This window comes from Heterocephalus glaber, unplaced genomic scaffold (assembly GCF_053883595.1).
Source record: "Heterocephalus glaber isolate CG9 unplaced genomic scaffold, H.glaber_assembly_v1.0 deba00001689, whole genome shotgun sequence".
Lineage (NCBI taxonomy): Eukaryota > Metazoa > Chordata > Mammalia > Rodentia > Bathyergidae > Heterocephalus > Heterocephalus glaber.
The window spans coordinates 6,511,688-6,535,504 of record NW_028258414.1 but is presented as its reverse complement, the minus strand read 5'-3'; the positions used below and the strand labels follow the sequence as shown (position 1 = coordinate 6,535,504).

General features: G+C 36.8%; 1 protein-coding gene across 14 annotated transcripts in view; it reads left to right on the top strand.

The window, feature by feature from the left end:
* Herc1 (HECT and RLD domain containing E3 ubiquitin protein ligase family member 1) overlaps positions 1-23,817 on the top strand; it is a 206,681-nt gene that overhangs the window by 157,950 nt on the left and 24,914 nt on the right. For 11 of the 14 annotated variants that reach the window (XM_087199032.1, XM_087199031.1, XM_087199030.1 and 8 more), the window contains 19 exons: positions 1,188-1,304; positions 1,487-1,718; positions 2,893-3,017; positions 4,113-4,333; positions 5,230-5,498; positions 6,204-6,256; positions 6,954-7,154; positions 8,013-8,187; positions 9,906-10,176; positions 10,313-10,526; positions 11,674-11,879; positions 16,192-16,319; positions 17,103-17,230; positions 18,028-18,228; positions 19,340-19,470; positions 21,020-21,219; positions 21,349-21,454; positions 23,106-23,252; positions 23,589-23,690. In XM_087199032.1, coding sequence (XP_087055158.1) covers positions 1,188-1,304; positions 1,487-1,718; positions 2,893-3,017; positions 4,113-4,333; positions 5,230-5,498; positions 6,204-6,256; positions 6,954-7,154; positions 8,013-8,187; positions 9,906-10,176; positions 10,313-10,526; positions 11,674-11,879; positions 16,192-16,319; positions 17,103-17,230; positions 18,028-18,228; positions 19,340-19,470; positions 21,020-21,219; positions 21,349-21,454; positions 23,106-23,252; positions 23,589-23,690 — 3,227 coding nt within the window. The remainder of the gene's footprint in view (positions 1-1,187; positions 1,305-1,486; positions 1,719-2,892; positions 3,018-4,112; positions 4,334-5,229; positions 5,499-6,203; positions 6,257-6,953; positions 7,155-8,012; positions 8,188-9,905; positions 10,177-10,312; positions 10,527-11,673; positions 11,880-16,191; positions 16,320-17,102; positions 17,231-18,027; positions 18,229-19,339; positions 19,471-21,019; positions 21,220-21,348; positions 21,455-23,105; positions 23,253-23,588; positions 23,691-23,817) is intronic. The other 3 variants (XM_087199027.1, XM_087199022.1, XM_087199021.1) reach the window with 2 other exon arrangements.

The following is a 23,817-nucleotide window of genomic DNA, read 5'->3' as shown; positions in this document are numbered from 1 at the left end:
AGTGCAGTACCAACAGATGAATCTAAAAGGAATAATTGAATGAAAAATCATTATTTGTTAGACATCATGATAGTAATTCATTCAGTAATTAAATATCAGTGAGTGCTAATGAGTAAAACTTTGATGAGGAATGGAATATTCATGTGTTCTTTTAGTACCTCCACACAGACACCTCTTAGTGAGCCAGGTGTGGTGGCCATGCTTGTAATCCCAACACTCGGGGGGGGTGAGGCAGGAGGATCGCTTCGAGTTTGATGCTAGCCTGGGCCACATAGTGAGTTCTAGGCCAGCCTAAACTACATACCAAGACCCTGTCTCAGAAAACCTAACCAAAGGAAACCAAAACAAAACAAAACCCTCTTGGTTACAAAGGGAAAAAAAAGAGTAACCTTACTGTGGAGAAACTGGCAGATATCACCTAACTGGAGTAAGCAAAGTTAGCATCACCATTATTGAGACATTGTGTATCATCTAAGAGAATGCAGCATTACTTTCATGGTAGTCCTTCCAAAAAGGGCACCCTGAATGTAATCATGAGGTAACATCAGACAAACCCCTACTGAGGGATAATATACAAAAACTGGCCCATCATCTTCTAATTATCAAAATGATTGAAGGGGATTGAAGAGATTTGCCAACTAAAACGAAAGGATGATCCTGGATTGGATCCTTTGCTATAAAGAACATTATTGGACGTTTGGTGAAACTGCAATAGGATTTAGATGAGATGATGACACTTGATTTCTTACGTCTGTTGGGAGTGTTACGGTTATCCACGGAATGTCCTTATTTGTAGGAATTATATTTGAATATATTCAGGGGAGATGGGGCATCAGGTCTGCTACTTACTCTGTAGTGTTCAGGAGAATAAGGGTTCTTTGTAGTATTATTTTAAATTTCTGTAAGTTTGGAACTTTTTAAAGTGGAAAATTATTCAAAATAAAAAATTTTAAAGAATTTTTCATCAGGTTTATTTTGTGTTACCAGCAGCTTTTTCTTTGTGAAAACCCTTATACTGTATTGATGTAAGTTTAATCACCTTTCATTAAACATTTAGCATATTTTAGTACAGTAAGATTTTATGAAATTTTTATTAAAATTGGAGACTTAAAAGCTTACTATGAGAACAGTTTTACTCATGGTCTGCAGTGACATTTAGACCCTTTCTTGTCTTTCTTTTGCCTCAGCCCTGTCAGACCCAAGCAGCAGACTTTCAACTTCTCCTCCTCCTCCAGCAATAGCAGTCCCCTTGCTGGAAATGGGGTTCTCTCTCCGGCAGATTGCCAAAGCCATGGAAGCCACAGGTAGGATACGTTTTTATATGTCAATATCTCTAGTATAAGAAGACCTGTCTTAGGAAAGGCAGCATATTTTTAAAGAGATCATAAATCTTGGTAAGATTTTAGACACCATCAGAGCAAGTGCTTTTAAGTGATAGCGTAATTTTTTTGTCCAAATTCAGTATCAGACTTTTTTCCCTGTACAGGTGCTCGAGGAGAGGCGGATGCCCAGAATATCACTGTCCTTGCCATGTGGATGATAGAGCACCCCGGGCATGAGGACGAGGAAGACCCCCAGCCGGGCAGCACAGCAGACGCCAGGCACGGCGCAGCAGTTCTGGGCAGTGGTGGGAAGTCAAATGATCCCTGTTACTTGCAGTCCCCAGGGGACATACCGTCAGCTGATGCTGCCGAGATGGAGGAAGGCTTCACCGAAAGGTGAGATTCCAGTTTATTTCTGTTCCGTGTGTTAAAAGTGCCTCTAAAGCCCCATTTATTTTCCTTCAGAAAATGCTTCTTGTGGTGTATGAAATTGACAACTACAGGTATGTGAAAAGATGTGCATTTTAGTGACAAGCTTACATTTCTGTGAAGGGTAAAAACAACATGATAAGTTTTGATTTGAATGGATGTTTCCATGGAAAGAAGAAAATTCGTAAGTTTTATGTAAAATTTAGTGGAAAAAAGGAAACTTAAAACTGAAACAAGTTTCTTTTGAAGTAAAATAAATATAAAACAAATTTATCTCATAAGTGATATATAGCAGAATGTTCATATTAATATTAGATATTGATTTAATTAATACACTTGATAGAAATGGACTTTTCTGTCTTTTAATATAATTTATATTTTTATTTCTATAGTTTTTAATATCTGATATATCTTTTTTATAAGATTCCTTGATAATGCCCCCTCTAAAATGAGATATAAGAAAATATCCTTAAATTCTCCTTAAAATCTTTTCTCCTTCAGCACTTCCTATGACTTTTGATTTTCTTCATTTTTCTTTTTAGCCATGGAGTCATATGGTTACCAAGGATTGTATCTCATGTAACATGCAGGCTTTTTTCTAAGCTCAGTGAATGTTTTCATCATTGTGAAATGTCTGTTTTTGCTAGGCAAGGAATCCCAATCATTTTAATTTTTATGTATTTGATAACTGTCTATCTGCCTGTCTATCTTTATCCACCTCCTCCCCAGTGTTGGGAATCAAACCTGGGGCCTTGCATGTGGTAGGCAAGTATTGTACCTCTGAGCTGTATGCCCAGCCTTGATGCCATTTGAATTTGAATATAAACTGAGGATCATATCATTGTTTGTTAGAATCCAAAATCAGGTAAAATTATTGCTCAGGGCACAGTATATGACACATCTAGAACTCAGGAGGTTTATAGGGGAAAAAAAATATGTTTCAGAGTTTTATAATAATTAGTAATATAGCTCAGTGATAGAGCAGTTCTTTAAGAAAGAAAAAGGCTTATCAAAAATGTATTTTTTTTCTCAGTGATACAGTGATATTTACAGAAAGAAAGTAGTACCACAAACAAACTTGTACCATTGCTTTCTTTTTAATTATACCTTTTAAAGCTTTGTATTGCTTTCAAACTTGTAGCCCTGATAATCTGGATCATACAGAGAATGCAGCTTCTGGAAGTGGACCACCAACTAGAGGTCGTTCAGCAGTAACAAGAAGACACAAATTTGATTTAGCAGCTCGCACATTGCTGGCAAGAGCAGGTAATTATATGTTTTGTGTCCTTCTCTTGTTTAAAAACTTTATTTTAAAATCAATATAGGGGCCAAGGATTTAGCTCAATGGTTCTGCTGCCTCCCTCGCATGCCCAAGGTCCTGAGTTCAATCCCTAGTACCGGAAAAAAAAAAAAATAATAATAATAATAAAATAAAATCAATATAAAAGGAGCATTAAAGATATAAACTAATGATAGTAAGTAGTCTCTCCACATTAATAGAAAAAAGTATTTGTATATAATTTTCTACACATATACATAATACTTAATTGAAGTTGCAGCATATATTCCATATATTCATAGATTTATTTTTAAGTTTCCTATGGATGCAGAAGGCTACATTGGCCATTTGTAGATTTTGAGAAATTTTTAAATGTTCTCTCTGCCCTCAATCTGTTACAATTTAAGAAGTGGTGGTGGTGAGAAGGAACTGGAAAGGATACTGTGCCAAAAAAACTAGACATTGGCTTTTCTAATGTATGCTATTGACCTTAAAGCCTTACCACTAGGCAAGGCCCTTGATAAGCAAAACTGAATTCCCTCAGTACGTTAGTAAATTCTTCTGGAATTATGTTTTGGGTATGTAATGTGTAACTTATAGGGAATATATTTTCCAAACACCAACCTGGGATTTGTGATTTGTCAAAACCAAATTTGATCATTGAAACATGAGAACATAAGTAATCATTGAACTATTCATGGAACTGTGAGAGAGAAATTGAGACCACCCTAGAAAATATAGAGTGCATATTTACCACAACGTGAAAGGGGACTGATTTTCAAAAAATAAACCTGAAAGAATAATAGCATCTAACACTTAATATGTTTTTCTATAAAAAGAACATAAAAGAGTTGGCATGGAGTATCTTAAACTTATCAGTAGCCCAGTGAGGTATGAATGCCATTATTATCCCTATTTTACAGGACAGGAAACACAGATGATAGGTATATTTTGAAGGTTGTGGTCTGAGATGCAATAAGCCAGCTGAGATAGTTTCTCACCTACATGTGTGGTAGTTAAGAACTGGAGAAATATTCGGAGTTATTCATGTAAATAAAATGCCTTTTTTGTTTTGTTCTGAGCGGGGTTATACCGCTCTGTGCAGGCTCACAGGAATCAAAGTCGGAGAGAAGGAATATCTTTGCAGCAAGACCCAGGGGCGTTGTATGACTTTAATTTAGATGAGGAATTGGAAATTGATCTTGATGATGAAGCAATGGAAGCTATGTTTGGACAAGACCTGACCAGTGACAATGATATTCTGGGAATGTGGATCCCAGAGGTACTGGATTGGCCTACCTGGGTGTGTGTGACTGCAGCGGGGGCTGCTCTGAATTATTTTCCTGCCCTCCTGTTCATACAGCTTACTAACAGCAGCCTTGCACAGAGTTGAAATCTCTAAAAAACCTTAGAGGTTTTGGGGATTTAATGTAGAGATTGCTTTGGTACCTGAGATATAGGGATTTATTGTAGAGGTTGCTTTGGTACCTACATACTATTAAGAAAAAGTCTCTTGTTGCTGTATCCATGTGATGTTATTGCTTCTCTCCCTAACTACATTGTGATCATTTTAATTTTGCTGTCAAAGATAGCTTACAAAATAGACATCAGGCCCAGTAGATGGTGCTGAGTTAGGTACCATGGCTGCTGTGCTCACGCTGCTACCTGAATGCATGCTCTTCTCCAGAGGTTCCATGTAATCACTGTAATGCCTCATTCTGGGAGCCAGTGCCTACCTAGATCTTGTAAATCCCTCCCTCCAGGGACAGAGCACATGGGGGCTTATAGGTATATGTTGTTCAGCATTACATTTTTATAACAGAGACACTAAAAACCTCACAGATACAAGTCATAGGAAAGGTGTTCTACGATGTTAATAAAAGAATTCTAATGTCTTTCCTCAGAAATTCAGAAAATAGGCTTACATTTTACATCCAGATAAAAGGTAGTTATTTTCACTGAAGAGTTATCTAAAAAATCATTTTGGGATAAAACATTATCGTTTTCTTGATGTTCAGTTGCCAAATTGTGACATACAAGAGTATGGGACACGACACCTTGAGACTGTAGCATTAATGAGCACGTTGTAAATATCTAAGATATGTAAACAAAGTAGTTAATTTAATGTCATAAACCTACTTACCTCTTAATTTTAGTTAAGTTGACTGCAATAATTTGGTATGAAATCATTTTGTGCAGCGTGTTTGTGAGTCTGAAGACAGGGAAGAAGTGGTGGTGTGTGAATTATGTGAATGCAGTGTCATCAGCTTCAATCAGCACATGAAAAGAAATCACCCAGGCTGCGGGCGCAGTGCAAACCGCCAAGGCTATCGAAGCAATGGCTCCTATGTGGACGGCTGGTTCGGTGGTGAATGTGGGAGTGGAAATCCATACTATCTACTATGTGGCAGCTGCAGGGAGAAGTACTTAGCTCTGAAGACTAAATCTAAGACAACAAGTTCTGAAAGGTATCTTGACATTTGTCTATATCCAAACCCTTTGAAAAATATTTCATATTTAAGACATGGGAACTGTAGCCTTTTCATGTGAAGAATTGTTAATGACCTTCCCTAATGCCCTCTGATTGCTGAATTGTAGGCAGAAAGCATGGACAGGGTTGAGGAACTAGTCTTTCAGGATATTTGAGAGGCCAGGAGTAATGGTATGGTAGCGGATGCTTCCCTGGAGTCTGAGTTAATCTTTGATTTGTTGACAAGTGGTCAGGCAGAACCTTTGCCTTAACCTTCAGGAGGCATATAATCAATTTTTTTTTCATTGATTATTTCCCCCATATTTCTAGCAAGCTTAATTTCTTGATGAAAAATAGACTATTCTGTTTAAAGGAGCTTCCATGAAAATACTATCTCTGTATATCCTTATTTCTAGTGAGTAGAATTTTTGCCCTATTGTCAACTATGAAATCTTTAAGGCTTTCTGGAATAAAGTTTGATTACAAGAGTTACTGTAGGTGATCAGAAATGTCCCTAAGTTGTCTGGTACAACAGTTAATGATTTATAAGCATGTGTAGACACACATTAGCCCATAACATGAAACATTTTTTAATTTTGTGCTGCTTTATTAATGACCTATTAAAATAGTCTAATGACTTAATTTGCATTTTGGGTACTAACTGTTTTATATAAAAACACAATGTTCTTCATGTTTGGTGCAGGTACAAGGGACAAGCTCCAGATCTAATTGGCAAGCAGGACAGTGTGTATGAAGGTAGTTGTTTGTTTTGAGAGCTTCTTTATTTTACATGTATTTTTATATATACTCTGTTCTTAACATCTGTTACTAAAATTTACCATTGAGTGTGTTTATATTTATGTATATATTAACTTGAATTTTACCAAAAAAGAAAATTCAAGGTAGTCTGAGAGCAATAGCCCCAGTTTCAAACTCAGAGGAAAAAGGATCTAAGTTCACATCCAACCTTTGCCATAAGAGTATCAGTTTCTGTTTGGCACATATATTTTTTTAAAGTAGGAAAAGATATATATTTTGAATTTCCATCCTAATTGTAGAAAGTGAAAAGTAAAAAGTTGAAATGAGTATCAGTTTTTCTGGAGCACTCATTTACTTGGAATAACGTCTTCCCTGATGATCATGGACAGGGTGGAGAATTTTTTGTTGGTCCCATGATAATGTTTTTTACTACTTGAATCGCCCATGACCAACTGTATCACTTACTGTTACTTCAATGGATCTGACTGCAGTCTTTCTTTCCCTTACCCTAGTCTATGCCTCATGGGTGCAGTTTGGTCAGATCACCAGCAGATGGTGCCATAGTTAATTCTGTGGGCCCTGGATTTTCAGTCTATCTGGATTTTAAATACACTGTGTCTCACAATAACCATTGGCATCAGAGTTGTGTTGTGTTTATATTCACATACCATACATTTATTTATTTAAATTCCAGAAGACTGGGACATGTTAGATGTTGATGAGGATGAAAAGTTAACAGGTGAAGAAGAATTTGAATTGCTTGCTGGACCGCTTGGTTTAAATGACCGGCGCATTGTACCAGAACCAGTTCAGTTCCCTGACAGTGACCCACTGGGAGCATCAGTAGCAATGGTCACAGCCACCAACAGCATGGAAGAGACTCTGATGCAAATAGGTAAACTGAAATGCTGATTCATATTGATTTGACCTTCTATTTTAATTTGTTTCTTAATTAAATAGTAAGAGTAGTGGTTTTACATCGCCTCATTCCATCATTTTTGTTTCAACATTTTAAAGGTATAATGTGATATTAAGAGTTGATTTTTTTATTTTTGTGAAATATCAAAGTGATAAAAATACAGGGCCAGGGATTTAGTTCAGTGGTTCTGGTGTCTGCCTTGCAAGCGCAAGTTCCCGAGTTCAATCCCCGGTCCAAAAAAAAAAGAAATATCAAAGTGATAAAAATACAAAACATGAGCAATAATCTTGAAAATTGATTCAGGAAATTCTGTAAATAAAAGTTGTGCAGTTTTCTTCAGCTGTTTTTGAGAGAGAGTATTGTTACATTTTTGTTACAAGAAACACAAAATAAAGAATTGGAACAGTACTGGTAGCCTTGCCCTTTATGTATACTCAAAGCATATTTTTAAAACTATATCTTTCCTGTATCTGTTAATATCAGAAGTGATACTGCTTAATAGAAAATTTCTCTTGTAATAAGTTACTAACTGGGCTGGGGATTTAGCTCAGTGGTTCTGTTGCCTGCCTCGCAAGCGCAAGGTCTCAAGTTTGATCCCCGGCACCAAAAAAAAAAAAAAAAAGTTACTAACTTGGAAATACCTGAATTAAAACTTAGAAATGTGTAAGTTTCTGTCAAACAATTTCCTATATAGTAAAGTTCCACATGAGAAAACATATTTCTTTGCTTTGTTTCCACGCATCCTGGATCTTATGTAAACTAGTAAAAATTTTCAGTAGTTCTGTTACTTTTTTTCTTACCATGTTGATAACTAAACACAATTCTGTTTTTCAGGTTGCCACGGCTCTGTAGAAAAGAGTTCCTCAGGGAGAATAACGTTAGGAGAGCAGGCAGCAGCCCTCGTAAACCCACATGACCGGGTGGTAGCTCTCAGGAGAGTGACCGCTGCTGCGCAGGTCCTTCTGGCTAGAACCATGGTCATGAGAGCACTGTCTCTTCTCTCAGTCAGGCAAGTGCTGTTTTGATGCCAACTTAGCTTCTGGCATAGGTTAGACAGCAGTTTGATGTTGTTTGGGAGGATACAGTTTTTGAAATTTGAATATCTACTGATGAATAAAAAATGTTAGACATAGTCATAATTGTTATTCATTCAGTCATTCAGTTAACATTTGGCTCTTTTTACATAGAAAATAATGCCATTGATACATTTTAGTTTGTTACCTGAAATTAGAAACTAAAATGCTATTGCTCCATTTGGTGTCAAATAAAAGTTAAAGATTGAGTTTTTCTGCAGAATTAACCAATTGTATAGATAAGTCTCCTTTTAAATTCTGTCATGGTAACTCTTGCTATCTTCATGCTGTGAAGTCCAGTATGAAAGAGAAAGAGAAACAAGAATACCTAAAAGATACCCATTTAAAAAATAATTCAGAAGTATTTAATAGCAAATCAGTGAATGTAGAAGGAAAGAAAAACTCAAAATAAAATTAGATGGGACTATGTGGTATTGACTCAAAGATAAACAAATAGGATTGCAGAGAACAGAGTTTCAGAAACTGACCCTCACTTATATAGATACTTGATTTATACTTGATTTGTGACAGTGGTTTACACTGCAGAGCAATGGTTAAAGAATTATCTTTTTAGTAGCTAGGACAGGGTCAGGTAGTTTATCCACATAGGAAAAAGAAAAAAAGAAAAAGACCCCAACCTTATAATGTGTAAAATAAGTAACTCCAAACTTGTTCTTAAATCTAAATATGAAAGATAAATCAGTACAAGAATTTATTCTTGATTTTGGGACAGGCAGAGATTTCTTAAGCAAGTCACAAAAGTTATGTGTCTAACATAAAGATTGATAAATTGGATTGCATTAATATAGAACATTTTTGTTAGTAAAAGTCATTAAGAAAGTAAAAAAGCAAGCCACAGATGGGAGAAGATATGCATGTAATCAGTAATATGTACAGAATTCCTCTAAATCAATAAGAAGAAACCAGACAACTCAAAAGAATAATGGGCAAAATACATTTTAAGAAGTGCTTCACAAGCAGGGCATGGTGGTGCACGCCTGTAATCCTAGCAGTTGGGAAGCTGAAGCCGGAGGATTGCTGGGAGTTTGAGGCCAGCCTGACCTACATAGGGAGAACCTGTCTCAAAAACCAAAACAAAACAAAGAAAAAAAAGATAAGTACTTCAGGGCTAGGTCCAGTGGTCTATAATTCCAGCTACTCTGGAGGCTAAGCAGGAGGATTGTGAGCTCAAGGCTATCCTGTATTATATAGAGAGATTTTGTCTCAACAACATCAACAGCAAGCCAGAGAAAACTAATTTATGGCTTTAGTTTCTAATTTCAGGGCATAATGACTGAAAGAGCCCAAAGCAGGCTTCTGAGGTGCTGTTAATTTTGTTTGTTGATCTGGAGGGTGGTTACATGGATTGTTCAGATTGTGAAAATTCATGCTTTGAATATTCTTATATGTCATTCTCTGATAATTCAGTTATACCTCAAGTCTGTGTCAGCCAATGATAAAATGAGAAGGGTTTAAGTAGTAAGTTTCCAACTTACATAGTATTTTTGAGGTCTATTGGGATACTTCTAACTAGTATCACAGCTTTCATTTTCCTCGGTTGTTGATGCTGTAGATGGTATATGGAGCTAAGAAGTCCCATAAAAAATCTACTGTTATTTTCTTTATCCATCTGAAATGCTTTCCTTTTTGACAGTGGTTCCAGTTGTAGCCTGGCTGCAGGTCTCGAGTCTCTGGGGCTAACAGATATTCGAACCCTGGTTCGATTAATGTGCTTGGCTGCAGCAGGGAGAGCTGGCCTCTCCACAAGCCCTTCTGCTACAACAAGCTTCTCAGAACGTTCACGTGGTGGTCACAGCAAGGCCAACAAGCCCATCTCTTGCCTGGCCTATCTGAGCACAGCAGTGGGATGCCTGGCATCAAACACTCCTAGTGCTGCAAAACTGCTGGTGCAGTTGTGTACGCAGGTATGCTGGCCACAATGCTTTTCCCATTGTATTCTTTATTCCGCAGTGGTTCTTGAAGAACCTTTTGAAACAAAATCTTTTTTGTTCCAAAAGTATCTGTAAAAATTAAACGTGTTTATTCCAATTGCCTCTTCAGAACTTGATTTCTGCTGCAACAGGTGTAAATCTAACCACGGTTGATGATCCAATTCAGCGTAAGTTTCTACCCAGCTTTCTCCGAGGAATTGCTGAAGAAAATAAGCTCGTAACCTCCCCAAACTTTGTTGTAACTCAGGCCCTTGTGGCATTACTAGCAGACAAAGGAGCCAAACTAAGACCTAACTATGATAAATCAGAAGTTGAAAAGAAAGGTAAGTATCATACTATTGAAATACACAGTCTTCTAATCAACTTGAGTCATGTTTTAAAAGATGTGTTTTTGCATTGTTGTATGTAATACATGACATAACATGTAAAATTATTAAGTTTAGAACATAAAAGAAGTACATGGATACTTCTTGTCTGTATATAGAAACAAGTATTAGAAAATGTACCAAATTAGTATAGTTCTAGATTATGGTTTGAATCACCATAAATAATAACCTTGGTAGGTTTCTGTAATAAAATTTAGATAAATATAGTACTATATTATGTGATAACACTTTGAAAGGACTACTTAATCACTATTCTCAGCCTAGTGTGGTGGCGCATGCCTGTAATCCCAGAACTTGGGAGGCTAAGGCCAGAGGATCATGAGTTTGATGCCAGGCTGGGCTACATAGTGAGACTGCTCAAAACACCAAAACCACAGCCCTTCCCATAAGAAAAAAAAAATCACTGCTCCACCCTTCTCTTCAAGATTATTTGGTTAAGAGGGGAGCTTCTGGATTCATCATTCCATTTCCTTGGCTGGCCATTAAACCCCAGTCCCTTCGTGTGTGTGTGTGTGTGTGTGTCTGTGTGTGTCTGTGTGTATTAGGGATCAAACCCAGGGCTAAGCATGTGCCTACACCCACATCACCAAGATCCTCTTTGAGCAACATAAGACAAATTTATTTTTAAGGGAATGTAGTCTCTGCCCAGGCTTTAAAATTTTTTTCTGCTGCATTCTCCACCTACTGAGTTTGCAGAACAGAGAGTATTTGTTGATGTGTAATAAAATGTTTATTTCATTGAATCAGATTTAGTTTAGAATTTTTTTTTTTTTTTTTGGTACTGAGGATTGAACTCGGGACCTTTTGCTTGCGAGGCAGGCACCGGAACCACTGAGCTAAATCCCCAGCCCTAATTTAGAATTTGATGTGAAATAAGTGCTTTATATTCTGTATGCTTTATATGTTAGTTAAGTGCTTTAATTTTAGTTAAATGATTGCTTGCAAAAGTACTAATTCTTAAATGGGTTAAGCCATTTTTGTTCATCACCACTGACTCTCATCTGAGCATCATTTCATTGTTTTGTTTAAGCAGGTTTATTTGCCCAATTGTATGCCCATCCTTCCTATGATCCTTCTGCTGTAGGCCCTCTGGAGCTGGCTAATGCCCTGGCAGCCTGCTGCCTCTCCTCCAGGCTGTCCTCACAGCATAGACAATGGGCTGCTCAACAGCTTGTGCGCACTCTTGCCGCACATGACCGAGACAACCAGACTGCTCCACAGACACTTGCTGACATGGGAGGCGATCTCAGAAAATGCTCCTTTATTAAGTTGGAGGCTCATCAGAACAGAGTATGTATTTTAGGTATAAGATAAAATAGTTTCTGACTAGCTAAAAGTTTGAGTCTTGGTGTTTCTTGCCTCTGTAGAATTCTGGTTTGTTTTCTCTCTCTCTCTCTCTCTCTCTCTCTGGTAGTTTCCAACTCTTATTTTCTCTGTGTGTTGAGTTGATTTAATAGTATACAGATAGGGGATGAGAAAAGTACCCAAAAAGTTAACTGCAGAAAAACTGATGGCCTTTCTATGCAGGAGGAAAAGAAATGGACCTCTTTTAATCTAATCCCTTAGGTCTCTAAAGAGTGACAAGAGTAAAGAAATGAAGGCTGACAATTAGGAACAAAAAAGATAAAGTCATAACAGATCCAGCAGAAATCCAGAGGATTAATACCTACTTCAAAAACCTGTACTCTAATAAAATGGAAAACACAGAAGCAACAGACAGATTCCTAGAAACATATGAATTACCAAAGTTAAACGAAGAACATACAAAAATTCTAAGCACCCCAATTATAATCAGTGAAATTGAAAACATATTTAAAAATTTACTAGCAAAGAAAAGCCCAGGTCCTGATGGCTTCACTGCTGAATTCTACAAGACATTTAGAGAAGACCTATTGCCACTACTCTTTAAACTCTTCAATGAAATTGAAAGGGAAGCAATACTTCCAAATTCATTCCTGGAAGCAAGTGTTGCTTTGATTCCAAAAGTAGAGAAAGACCCAACCAAAAAAAGAGAACTATAGGCCAATCTCACTAGTGAACATAGATGCAAAAATCCTCAGTAAGATACTGGCAAACAGAATACAGAGAATCAGCAAGAAGATCATACACCCTGACCAAGTCGGATTTATCCCAGGGATGCAAGGATGGTTCGACATACGTAAATCAATAAATGTAATACATTATATTAACAGAGCCAAGGACAAAAACCACATGATTATCTCAGTAGATGCAGAAAAAGCATTCAACAAAATTCAACACCCATTCATGATAAAAACCCTACAGAAAATTGGAATAGATGGTCTTTATCTCAACCTGATAAAGGCTATCTATGAAAAATCAACAGCCAACATCATACTAAATGGTCAAAAACTGAAAACCCTCACACTAAAATCAGGAACAAGACAAGGATGTCCACTATCACCACTCCTGTTCAATATAGTTCTGGAAACATTAGTCACAGCAATTAGAAAAGAGAAAGAAAAGGAATAAAGATAGGAAAGGAAGAAGTTAAACTGTCATTATTTGCTGACAATATGATACTCTACATAGAAAACCCAAAAAACTTGGCCAAAAGACTTCTGGACTTAATTGACAGATTCAGTAGAGTAGCTGGTTACAAAGTCAACACTCAAAATCAATAGCCTACTTCTACACAAATAACAGACTCACTGAGAGAGAAATTAGGGAAACAGTTCCGTTCACAATAGCATCCCCCAAAAATGAAATATCTAGGAATCAGTCTAACGAAGGAAGCAACAGACCTCAACATTGAAAACTACAGCACTCTTAAAACAAAAGAGATTGAAGAGGATATAAGAAAATGCAAAGACATCCCCTGTTCTTGGGTAGGAAGAACCAATATAGTGAAAATGCCCATACTTCCAAAACTGCTGTACAGATTCAATGCAATCCCAATTGAAATCCCAACAGTGTATTTCACAGAACTAGAGAAAACAATCCAAGAATTCATTTGGAACAAGAAGAGACCTAGAATAGCAAAAGCAATTGTAGGCAACAGAGACATGACATGGGGTATCACAATTCCCAACTTGAAACTATACTACAAAGGCACTGTGATAGAAGCAGCATGGTGCTGGCAAAGAAACAGACCTGAGGATCAGCGGAATAGATTAGAAGATGCAGAAACAACTCCAGACATACTCAGCCACCTCATCTTTGACAAAGGAGCCAACCACCCTCATTGGAGGAAAGATAGCCTATTTAATAAATGATCTTGGAAAAACTTGATTTCAACCTGCCAAAGATTAAAACTAAAACCATATCTATCACCATGCACTAAACTAAAATCAAAGTGGATTAAAGATCTAAATTTTAAAACAAACACTAAGCTTGCTGGAAGATAGGTAGAACTCTCAAAGACCTTGGCTTTATGACTTTAAGACTTTATGAACAAATCCTCAGAAGCACGGGAACTAGCACAAAGAATCAACAACTGGGATCTCATCTTATTAAAAAGCTTCTGCAGGCCGGGGATTTAGCTCAGTGGTCTCGTCATCTGCTGCACAAGCGCAAGGACCCGAGTTCGATCCCCGGAAAATTTAAAACAATAAAAAGCTTCTGCACTGCAAGAGAAACCACCAACAGAGCTAAGAGACAACCTACAATGAGGAGAAAAAAATTTTACCACTGGTTCCTTAGACAAAGGTCTACTATCTAAAATATATAAATAACTCAAAAAAAATCAGACCCCCCCCCCAATATAAAGACCCAGTCCAAAAATGGGCATCTGAAATGAACAGACATTTCTCAGACAAAGAAGTAAAAGCAGCAAATAAACATATGAAAAAATGTTCAATGTCACTGGTCATTCAAGAGATGCAGATGAAAACAACACAGATTCTATCTCACCTCAGAAAGAATGGCTGCTTTCAAGAAATCAGCCAATAACAAATGTTGGCAGGGTTGTGGGGAGAAAGGAACCCTTCTCCACTGTTGGTTGGAGTGCAGACTGGTGCAACCACTGTGGAAATCAACATGGAGATAGCTCAAAAAACTGGGATTAGAGGTCCCATTTGACCCAGCAATTCCTCTGCTGGGTGTCTTCCCAAAAGAATTAAAAGCCTCAAACCACAGAGATATACGTGCACCCATGTTTATAGCAGCACAGTTTGTAGTAGCTAAAAGTTGGAAACAGCCCAATTGCCCATCAACTGGAGACTGGATAAAGAAGATGTGGTTTTTTAAAAAATAAAATAGAGTACTACTCACCCATAAAGAATGAGAAACTAGAGACATTTATGTGGATGCACATTGAGGCCATACTCTTAAGTGAAATAAATAGGACAAATGTGTAAATACCGAATAGTTTCTCTGGTGTGAAAAACTAAAAGTGTAAATAAGGATCAAAATGTATAATTGATAATTGAAATAGGAAGAAAAGGTCTAAAGGGGTAGGGGAAGTGGGAGGGGTAGGGTAAAGGAAAAAAGGGAAAAGAAAAAAAAAATGAGAAAAAAAAACCTATGCAAATTTAATGTCTGCTAACCAACTCAGAAGTACAAAGTTTAAAAAGCACACTAAAGCTAGGATAGACAGCCAAGGAGTCAGTAAACATTCACTTTCTAAAAATCATCACCTGGGATCATTCATTAGTATCCTTGCCGACCAGCTCAGTGGAAGCTAACGTATTCATTCACTCGCTCACTCACTCATTAATTTATTCAACAAACATTTCCTTGGATATCCACTGTGTGTCATGTACTGTACTGAGTGGGCTACACTAATGAATAAAGCATAGTCTTAGGCCTCAAGATCTGTGGTTTGCAGCCAGTCACATAAACACATAATGGTCTTTGCAAATGCCTGTATTATTCTTGACATGCTATATCCCCACTTCCTTAGCCAAATTCTACTCAGCTCTTTAGATCGTGAAAAAAATGTTACTTCATCTCTAAAACCCTTCTTGATGCCTCAACTTGGGGTTAGTTGTCCTCTCTAAGTATTTCCATAGGGCCCAAATGCTTATTCCTACTATGCATAGGACTTAGTACTTTGTTTTAGTTATTTGTTGCTTGCCTGTGGCTTCTCTATAAACAATGAGCTACTTAAGAATTTTAAAAAAAGAAATAAAAGCTGAACTGTATTACTTGAACAATTTCAAAAATACTACTTAGTCTGTGTTATTTTATAGAACATACAAATATTAAAATCTTTATAGTTTATTGAAATAAACATTTAGTCAAAATTTTAATAGGTCTCAGATAATTGAACTGAATTTGGGCATAGTACTTTAAAGCTATACTTCAAGGTATACTAGGTATACTGAAGCCAGGTGTGGGGATGCACACCTGTAACCCAGTACTATGGAGGTTGAGTCAGGAGGATCTTAAGTTAAAGGCCAATGTAGGCTACTTAGCAAGTTCAAGGCCAACCTGGATTACATACTGAGACCCTGTCTCAAAACAAACACATATATTCAAGCTATTTAGAAAAAACTGAGCTCAGACATGCTGAGTTATAGCACAGACACTTGCCTTTTACAGTTCCATGGTAGATTCTTAATAGGACTTTTTCAAATGAGAAAGCCATTTGAATCAAGCCTTGCTTGAATATTGCTGGACTTACCCTTTCCAACTTTTCTAGGTGATGACATGTGTTTGGTGTAATAAGAAAGGTCTCTTGGCTACAAGTGGCAATGATGGCACCATTCGGGTATGGAATGTTACCAAGAAGCAGTATTCACTGCAGCAGACCTGTGTGTTCAACAGATTGTGAGTGCCAACCTCAGTTGCATAACATTTAAGGCAGTCCTCATCACGCCTCACTTGGTTGTGTAAATGTAATCAGATTGTCACTACATTTTTAGAAGCTTTGCTTTTAGAATAATATTACTAGATTTCCATTGTGGTGGGTTTTTTTTGGTACTGGGGATCGAACTCAGTACCTTGTGCTTGAGAGACAGGTGGTGAAACCACTGAGCTAAATCCCCGGCCCGCCAATGTATATTTTTAACTTTCAGGGTAGTTATTCAGAAAAGACAAATGAAAACTATCTGTATTTGGACTTAGAGTTAAATAAGGATCGACTGGCAAATAAATGTTAGCTAAATAAAATAGGTTAATTTGCGTCAATCTCAAGGGTTGTTTGGAAATTAGAGCAATTATATTGCTTTCATATTGCCGTGTAGCATTTTTAATAATACTGTAACCAGCTATAGGTATTTTTTTCCTGAGGACTTCCCTAATGATTAGACAAGCAGAAATCAGTGAACTCTGAATAAACATGTGTACAGCCCATACAAAATCTGAATGTCTTTGCTTACAAATTGTGTACTAATTAAGTGAGGAATAGTCAAGGCATCATTCTTTTATAATTTGACATTTTTCACATGATGATAAATACTAGCAAATACTGCCAATATTACCAACCAATGTTTTTTAAAGAATCTGCTATTAAGCATTCTAATCTATGTGAATTCCTTATTTTAAAGCTTGAGGTTTTGTTTACTTTTGGGTAATGGGGATTAGAATCCATACATGTGTTTTGCATTCTAGGGAAGGGGATGCTGAGGACAGCCTTGGGTCACCCAGCGATCCAAGCTTTTCACCTGTTTCTTGGAGTATCAGTGGAAAGTATCTAGCGGGGGCTTTGGAAAAGATGGTGAATATCTGGCAAGTTAATGGTAAGAATCTTGCAAATACAGGTAAACTGCTGAAGCCTTTCTCTTAGCCTTCTGAGTCCAGCCAGTGGCTTCTCTTTACTTTGGCATTCACAAACTATTCCACAACTCTGAAAATCTGTGCACAGTGTCGTTTAAATGAAGAGAGCAAACACCTGTTTTCTGATTTGTCTTTCTAAAAGTTATAATCTTGTAGTTGTAAACTAAAAATTCTTTGAAGGTACAATTAAGTAGTCCTGAAGAGAAGTAATTATCATTGGATTTTAAGCTATGTTTTCTTTTGAACCACTTGAAATATTTTGGTTATCTTTCTTTCACAGATATACATCTTATCAACTTATTATACCTCTCTAGAAAATAGAAATTATTATAATGTTGGGCTTATTAGTGTTTTTGTTCATTTTTGCCTGTTTGAGAAATAGCGGTTGCACATATTTGAGGAATAGTTAACCTTAACTACAGGTAAACTAGTCATGTTAACTTGGACTTTAGTAATGATTGGAGAGAGTGTGTTTGACATTGCCACTAAATATTTTGCTTTATTTTCTCTTATATTAAGCTATCTTTTTTGTCCTATTAATAGTTGCCAAACAAAAGCCTATTGATTTGATAATGATACATAGTTCATAAATGAAGAATCCTGTCTTCACAGACCTGTTGTTTACTAGGCTATTATGAAAACTGGGTATTGCATTGAGCATATCAATAAATAGGTTTTTTTTGGTTCGTGTTTTTTTATTTTTTCTTGGTGTTTTTTAAAGAATTAAATAAAGACTAGTTAACATTTTCTCCCTCTTTAGGAGGAAAAGGATTAGTAGATATTCAGCCTCATTGGGTATCTGCCCTGGCTTGGCCAGAAGAGGGTCCAGCTGCAGCTTGGTCAGGAGAGTCTGCAGAATTATTGCTGGTGGGACGGATGGATGGATCTCTAGGACTGATTGAAGTTGTTGATGTGTCCACCATGCACCGTCAAGAACTGGAGCATTGCTATCGAAAGGATGGTAAATGTCTGCACTTGTACCTGGTTAAGAAAGTTCCCCCCAAATCACATAATCAAATTGTTTTGTTTTGTTTTGTTTTGAAAATTGCTAGGTGAGTATTACTTTTGGCAGTATTTTCTCAATTTTCACTTGGTTCTTCACTTTAATTACTGTAGTTGCTGATTTGAGAACTATTTCTGTCCTGATCTCTATCACACCTCTATACCAAAATGAGAGTTAGTCGTTCCTGTTTGTGTGTCTTAACGTTTATAAAAGGCTCCAAGTCTCCCTTTGAAATTACAACTCTCCAAGAGCAAAAGAGGTAATCATTGGTAGAGATGAATTGAGGAAATGGGAGAAGGTGGAGGAATAAAATTCCTGTCTGACAAGAGATAGTAGGAATTCTGCTTACATTTATTTCTTACTATGTACTTTGAGCAGAGGCATCTTCCTAGTAGCTTTTATTAGTTATTTTGGGGGAATGGAATAATTCAGAGGTCATAGTGTTGGCACTCTATTAACACAGTAGGGTTTTTTTCCTAGTTTTAAAATTTTCTTAAAAATTTAAATTTCAAATTTAAGTTTTAAAAGGTTTAAAGTCTTCTTTTCATCCGCTCAATTCTTACACTCCTCTGACCAACCTTTATAGATATTGTTTTTTACTTCTTTTCTACTCTTTCATTATTATATATATTTAAAGAAGCACAGATGAATGTAGATTTTTAGATCATTCTGACAGAATATGGAAACACTGAGTAGAGAATATTAGAGAATCAGAAGGGGCAGGTAATTCCTATGACTTGGGTTATTTCACATCTCAGTTTTATGGTAGTCTTTCCAAAGAGAACCTGGTATAGTGACTTAAAATGAATCGAGAAATCCATTTGTTGTCTCTTTTCCAACAATCACTTTAAAAAAATGAGACATTATAAATGAGGTAATCTTTGTCACTTATAAATGACACTTTTAAAGTGGAAATCCCTGCTGTAAACCTACATTTTGTCTAATGCATTAAAAAGCTATTTGTAAACTTATTTCAGTGGTTGAAATAGCATGTATTTGTTTCAAAGTCTCTTGTCTTTCAAGTCATATAATGACAAATCTCCTTCTGTTCTTTTTTTTATCATGTTAGTGTCTGTTACTTGCATTGCTTGGTTCAGTGAAGACAGACAATTTGCAGTGGGGTATTTTGATGGAAAGTTGCTGCTGGGAACAAAGGAACCCCTTGAGAAAGGAGGCATTGTTCTAATTGATGCTCATAAGGTAAATGTGGCTTCACCAGACTGTCACTTTTTCTTCCTTTTTTGCTGCAGTATTTCTTGATACTAGTTTCTTTAAATTTTATTTTAGATCAGCTGCTTATGATTTAATATTTTATACAGTCTTTGGATCATGTATATACATGAAAACTTGTATTGAAAAAACCATCCAGGCAGGAAAAATTAGTAAAACCAAAACAGTGAAATAGGAATATTGTGAGAATACACTGTGTTCACAGTGCCTCCCAAAATTTTATATCAGTCACTTGTGATTTAATATCTTACACAGTCTTTGGAGTGTGTATATACATGGGAACATTTATTGAAAATGCCAATCAAGCCAGGAAAAATTAGTAAAGTCAAAACAGTAAAATAGTAATATTGTGGGAATATCCCCTCTTTACAATGCCTCCCCAGAAATTCTACTTATGGAGGATGACTTCTTTACCTTAGGCAGAAGCTGCCAATTCAGATATTTACAGGACTGCCTGGGCAGGTAACACAAATACATAAAACCAGGAAGGGGGCCAGGGATTTTTAGCTCAGTGGTTCCAGCGCCTGCCGCGCAAGCGTAAGGTCCTGAATTCAGTCCCCGGTACCAAAAAAAAAAAAAAAAAAAAAAAACCCGGGAAAATGGATACACCTGAAAATATAAAGTTCAGTGAAATAAACCAGGCACACAAGCTTAAATACCGTTTAGTGTCTCTCATTTGAGTAAGGGAAAATACAAACAAAGAGAATAATAAAGGTTGGATAGAAGGAGACAAGGGTGGGCTCTCTTGCAAATAGGAAGAGGCCCAAGAGATCAAGGATGAGGGGTGAGGGGGAGGGGAAAGGGAAATAAGTAAAATAAAGAGATGCCATGTACAGGAACCTAATAGCCTCAGTGAATGTAAAATATGCCATAAACACGAGCTAAGATTAATAATATCAATAAGAATGTAAATGAGAAAAGGAGATTTAGAGGAGGAGGGAGGAAGGTAGGAGGGAAGGAGATTAAAAGAAAGAAACAAGTTGTGTTATGTACACGTACCCATTCCCCAAGATGATTGTAAACTGCATGTACTGCAAACATGTACTTATAAAAAAAATTTTTTAAACTAAAAATAGAAAACTCAGAAGAATACAGTGATCATAGCCATATAAACACAGAACATGTCCCAGATTCTCATAGGTGTTTGCTCATGTAGGATAAGGGAAGCTGCTTTTTTTTTTTCTTAAAGTTTTTTCCATACTGTAATAATTACCAATCAATAAAATGACTTAATAAATTATGTACAAATGAAAGATAACATATCCCTTCAGAGTGATAATTTCATAATTTATCCCACTTCACATTTCTTCAGCCTTGCCTGCCACAAATGTACTTAATGTGGACTACATTAAAGGGTGAATTGACATAGTGGTTGGGAATGATATGGCAGTGTCTGATTCACATAGAATGTTGATTTCAAAATAATTGAGTGATAGAAATACAGGTCATAAATTATTGAAATTATTTATTTGTAAAGGAAGCATTACTCTGATTTTCTCCCTCCCTCTACCATTTTAAGGATACTCTTGTTGGTATGAAATGGGACCCAACAGGTCATATTCTTATGACATGTGCCAAAGAAGAAAATGTGAAACTCTGGGGGCCTATTTCGGGATGCTGGCGCTGTCTGCACTCACTCTGTCATCCGTCTATTGTAAATGGCATCGCTTGGTGCAGCCTTCCAGGGAAAGGATCCAAGTTGCAGTTACTAATGGCTACGTATGTTATGAATTTGTGTGTCTTAATTTTTATATCAGTATAGACTATTATTTCCATTAAATGTGGCTTCTCAGAGATCTTAGTGTGAAACTTGGTATGTAATCTCCTTATGTGATCTTTTTTTTTAAGTGGCTGTCAGAATGGCTTAGTGTGTGTTTGGCGTATCCCACAAGATACCACACAGACCAGTGTGACTAGCTCCGAAGGATGGTGGGACCAGGAGTCACATTGCCGGGTAATGTTCTGGTGTTCTTAAGACGTTATCTGAAACCATAAATAGTCCATGTTATCAAAAGTAATTTTCCTTCAGTAAAATACTGCCGTACCCTGCAGGGTAAGATCTACTAGGAAAATGTAAATCATTGTCATACTTTGTGTGATCAAGTTAGCTTGATTTTTTTTGTAAGTCAGGAACACTATAAATTGCTTGTTAAGGTGAGCTATTTAGTGCATATTGAGTAGTGATCATTATGATGGTGGTGAATAGAATAGATGCTAAATAGACCAATCCTGTCTTTGGTATAGTTAAGTAGGAACACCGTGGGAGCCCCACAGTATCTCCTTCTGATGCCAGGAGTCCACCTATGAAGAATGGTTCCTTTATCTTAAACAGAAGTTACAGTTCCTTACAGAGCCGTCTAGATAAGTAATATAAAGTTCATGACACTGAGAGTTGGAATGTGAAGATGGAAAAGGTCAAAAACAGAACAACCCAAGAACCAAGAAGCATGCTTGGCTTTATTTAAAAACCACAGCTGCCATAGAGCTGATTGTCATTCTCCAGAATAGACAGCCTGTTAGTACCAGAGTGGCTAACTTTTTAATAGAAGCCTCAAACCCAGTGTTTTAAGTCAAACCTCCCACTGGCACCTGGTTTAAATTTCTTTAAGACACTGAGTGGCTAGTGAAACTATCTTCCTCAACTACCAGTTACTTTCCGTTTTGACTGTGACACAGATAGCCTTGGATGAAGCATCCTCTTACGGTCTTTGGGTGTGTGAGTACATCGGTATTATATTCTATCTTAGCTGGAGAGAAGAGGGAACTTAGGGCAGCAAGGAAGGTGAAGAGGGAAGGAAGGAGTAGCCAGGGCTCCAATAGGAGGAAAATATCACAGAAATGAAAATGCGAGCACTAAAGGTAAACCTGATTTGCTCTTTGTCCATAGAAGTGGCCTATGGAATGGTGTTATTTAATACTTCTAAAACCCATAGAGCAAACATTTTGGTTAGACACACCCTATGTGACAGACAGAACCATTGGCCAACAAAAAGAGAAGCCTATCCATATACAATTATCATGTGAATTCACAAGTGTTGGGGGATATAAGTGAAAATTACAGAACACTAAAATTAAGTGGTTTAAAAGCAGAAGTCAGAGCTGCACAGTGGTACACACCTGTAATCCCAGCTACTCACGTGGCTAAGACAGGAGAATCACAAGCTCGAGGCCACCCTGGACACCCTGGACTTAGTGAGACCCTGTCTCAAAATAACATTCATAAAAGGCTAGGGGTGTAGCTAAGTGGCAGAGTGCTTGCCTGACATGTACAAGGCCCTAGGTTCAATCCCAAACATTGTCCCCCCCAACAGCAGAATTTTTCTGTCTCTGAAGGATACTTGGAACTTTGAAGTATAGTAATTTCTGCCATTTGAAGGGAAGAAAACTAGTTTAGAAATGAATCCAAAAGGGTGAAACTAAGCTTCAGCAAAGGAGAACTAGACTCATAGTTCATTATTCATCAGTAAGGCTTACTAGCCCTTGTGAGAAGTGTCTCTCTTCTAACCCTCAGTTTTATATTGAAATGTAAAATTTCCCCAAAATGAATTGTCTGAAACGTATTAATTGTTTTAATTTTAATATATGATAAAAATAATGAATTGCAGGATGGATATAGGAAATTGGCAGGAGCCAAGTGTGTTTACCAGCTGCGGGGCCACATCACTCCAGTTCGGACTGTTGCATTTAGTTCTGACGGCCTGGCCTTGGTATCTGGTGGACTTGGTGGGCTCATGAACATTTGGTCTTTAAGGGTAAGAACATAGATTTTATTTTATGTTAAGGAAAATTTTTATAATAACTTAAATATATATGATAAAAATTAACCAATGCTAGGAATATGTTGTGTAGTAATATCTTGAATACTGAAGAAACTTCTAAGAATCCTCTACCATTTAATTTTTTAATGATAATAAGTATTTTTAAAGTCATCTAGGCCCTAGAGAATTGGGGTAGTGAGTAAGCAATTGGACATTGTTGAATTTAGCTAAAATATAGATTTTAGAATGTTTTTATAAATGTATAGATTTTAAAATCTCAGTGATGCCTAAGGTTAAGTGATGAGTATTGATAAATATATTTCATTTTAGGATGGCTCAGTCTTGCAAACTGTTGTGATAGGCTCTGGAGCTATTCAGACCACAGTATGGATTCCAGAAGTTGGAGTAGCTGCTTGCTCAAATAGATCAAAGGTAATATTAGGGTTATATCAAGTCATAGGATATAAACCTGTAAGGAATTTTAGAAATTGTATTCTGAGCCTCTTAGTTCACAGAGGAGAAATGTGATACCAAGGGATTGTTACTTATCCAAGATAAA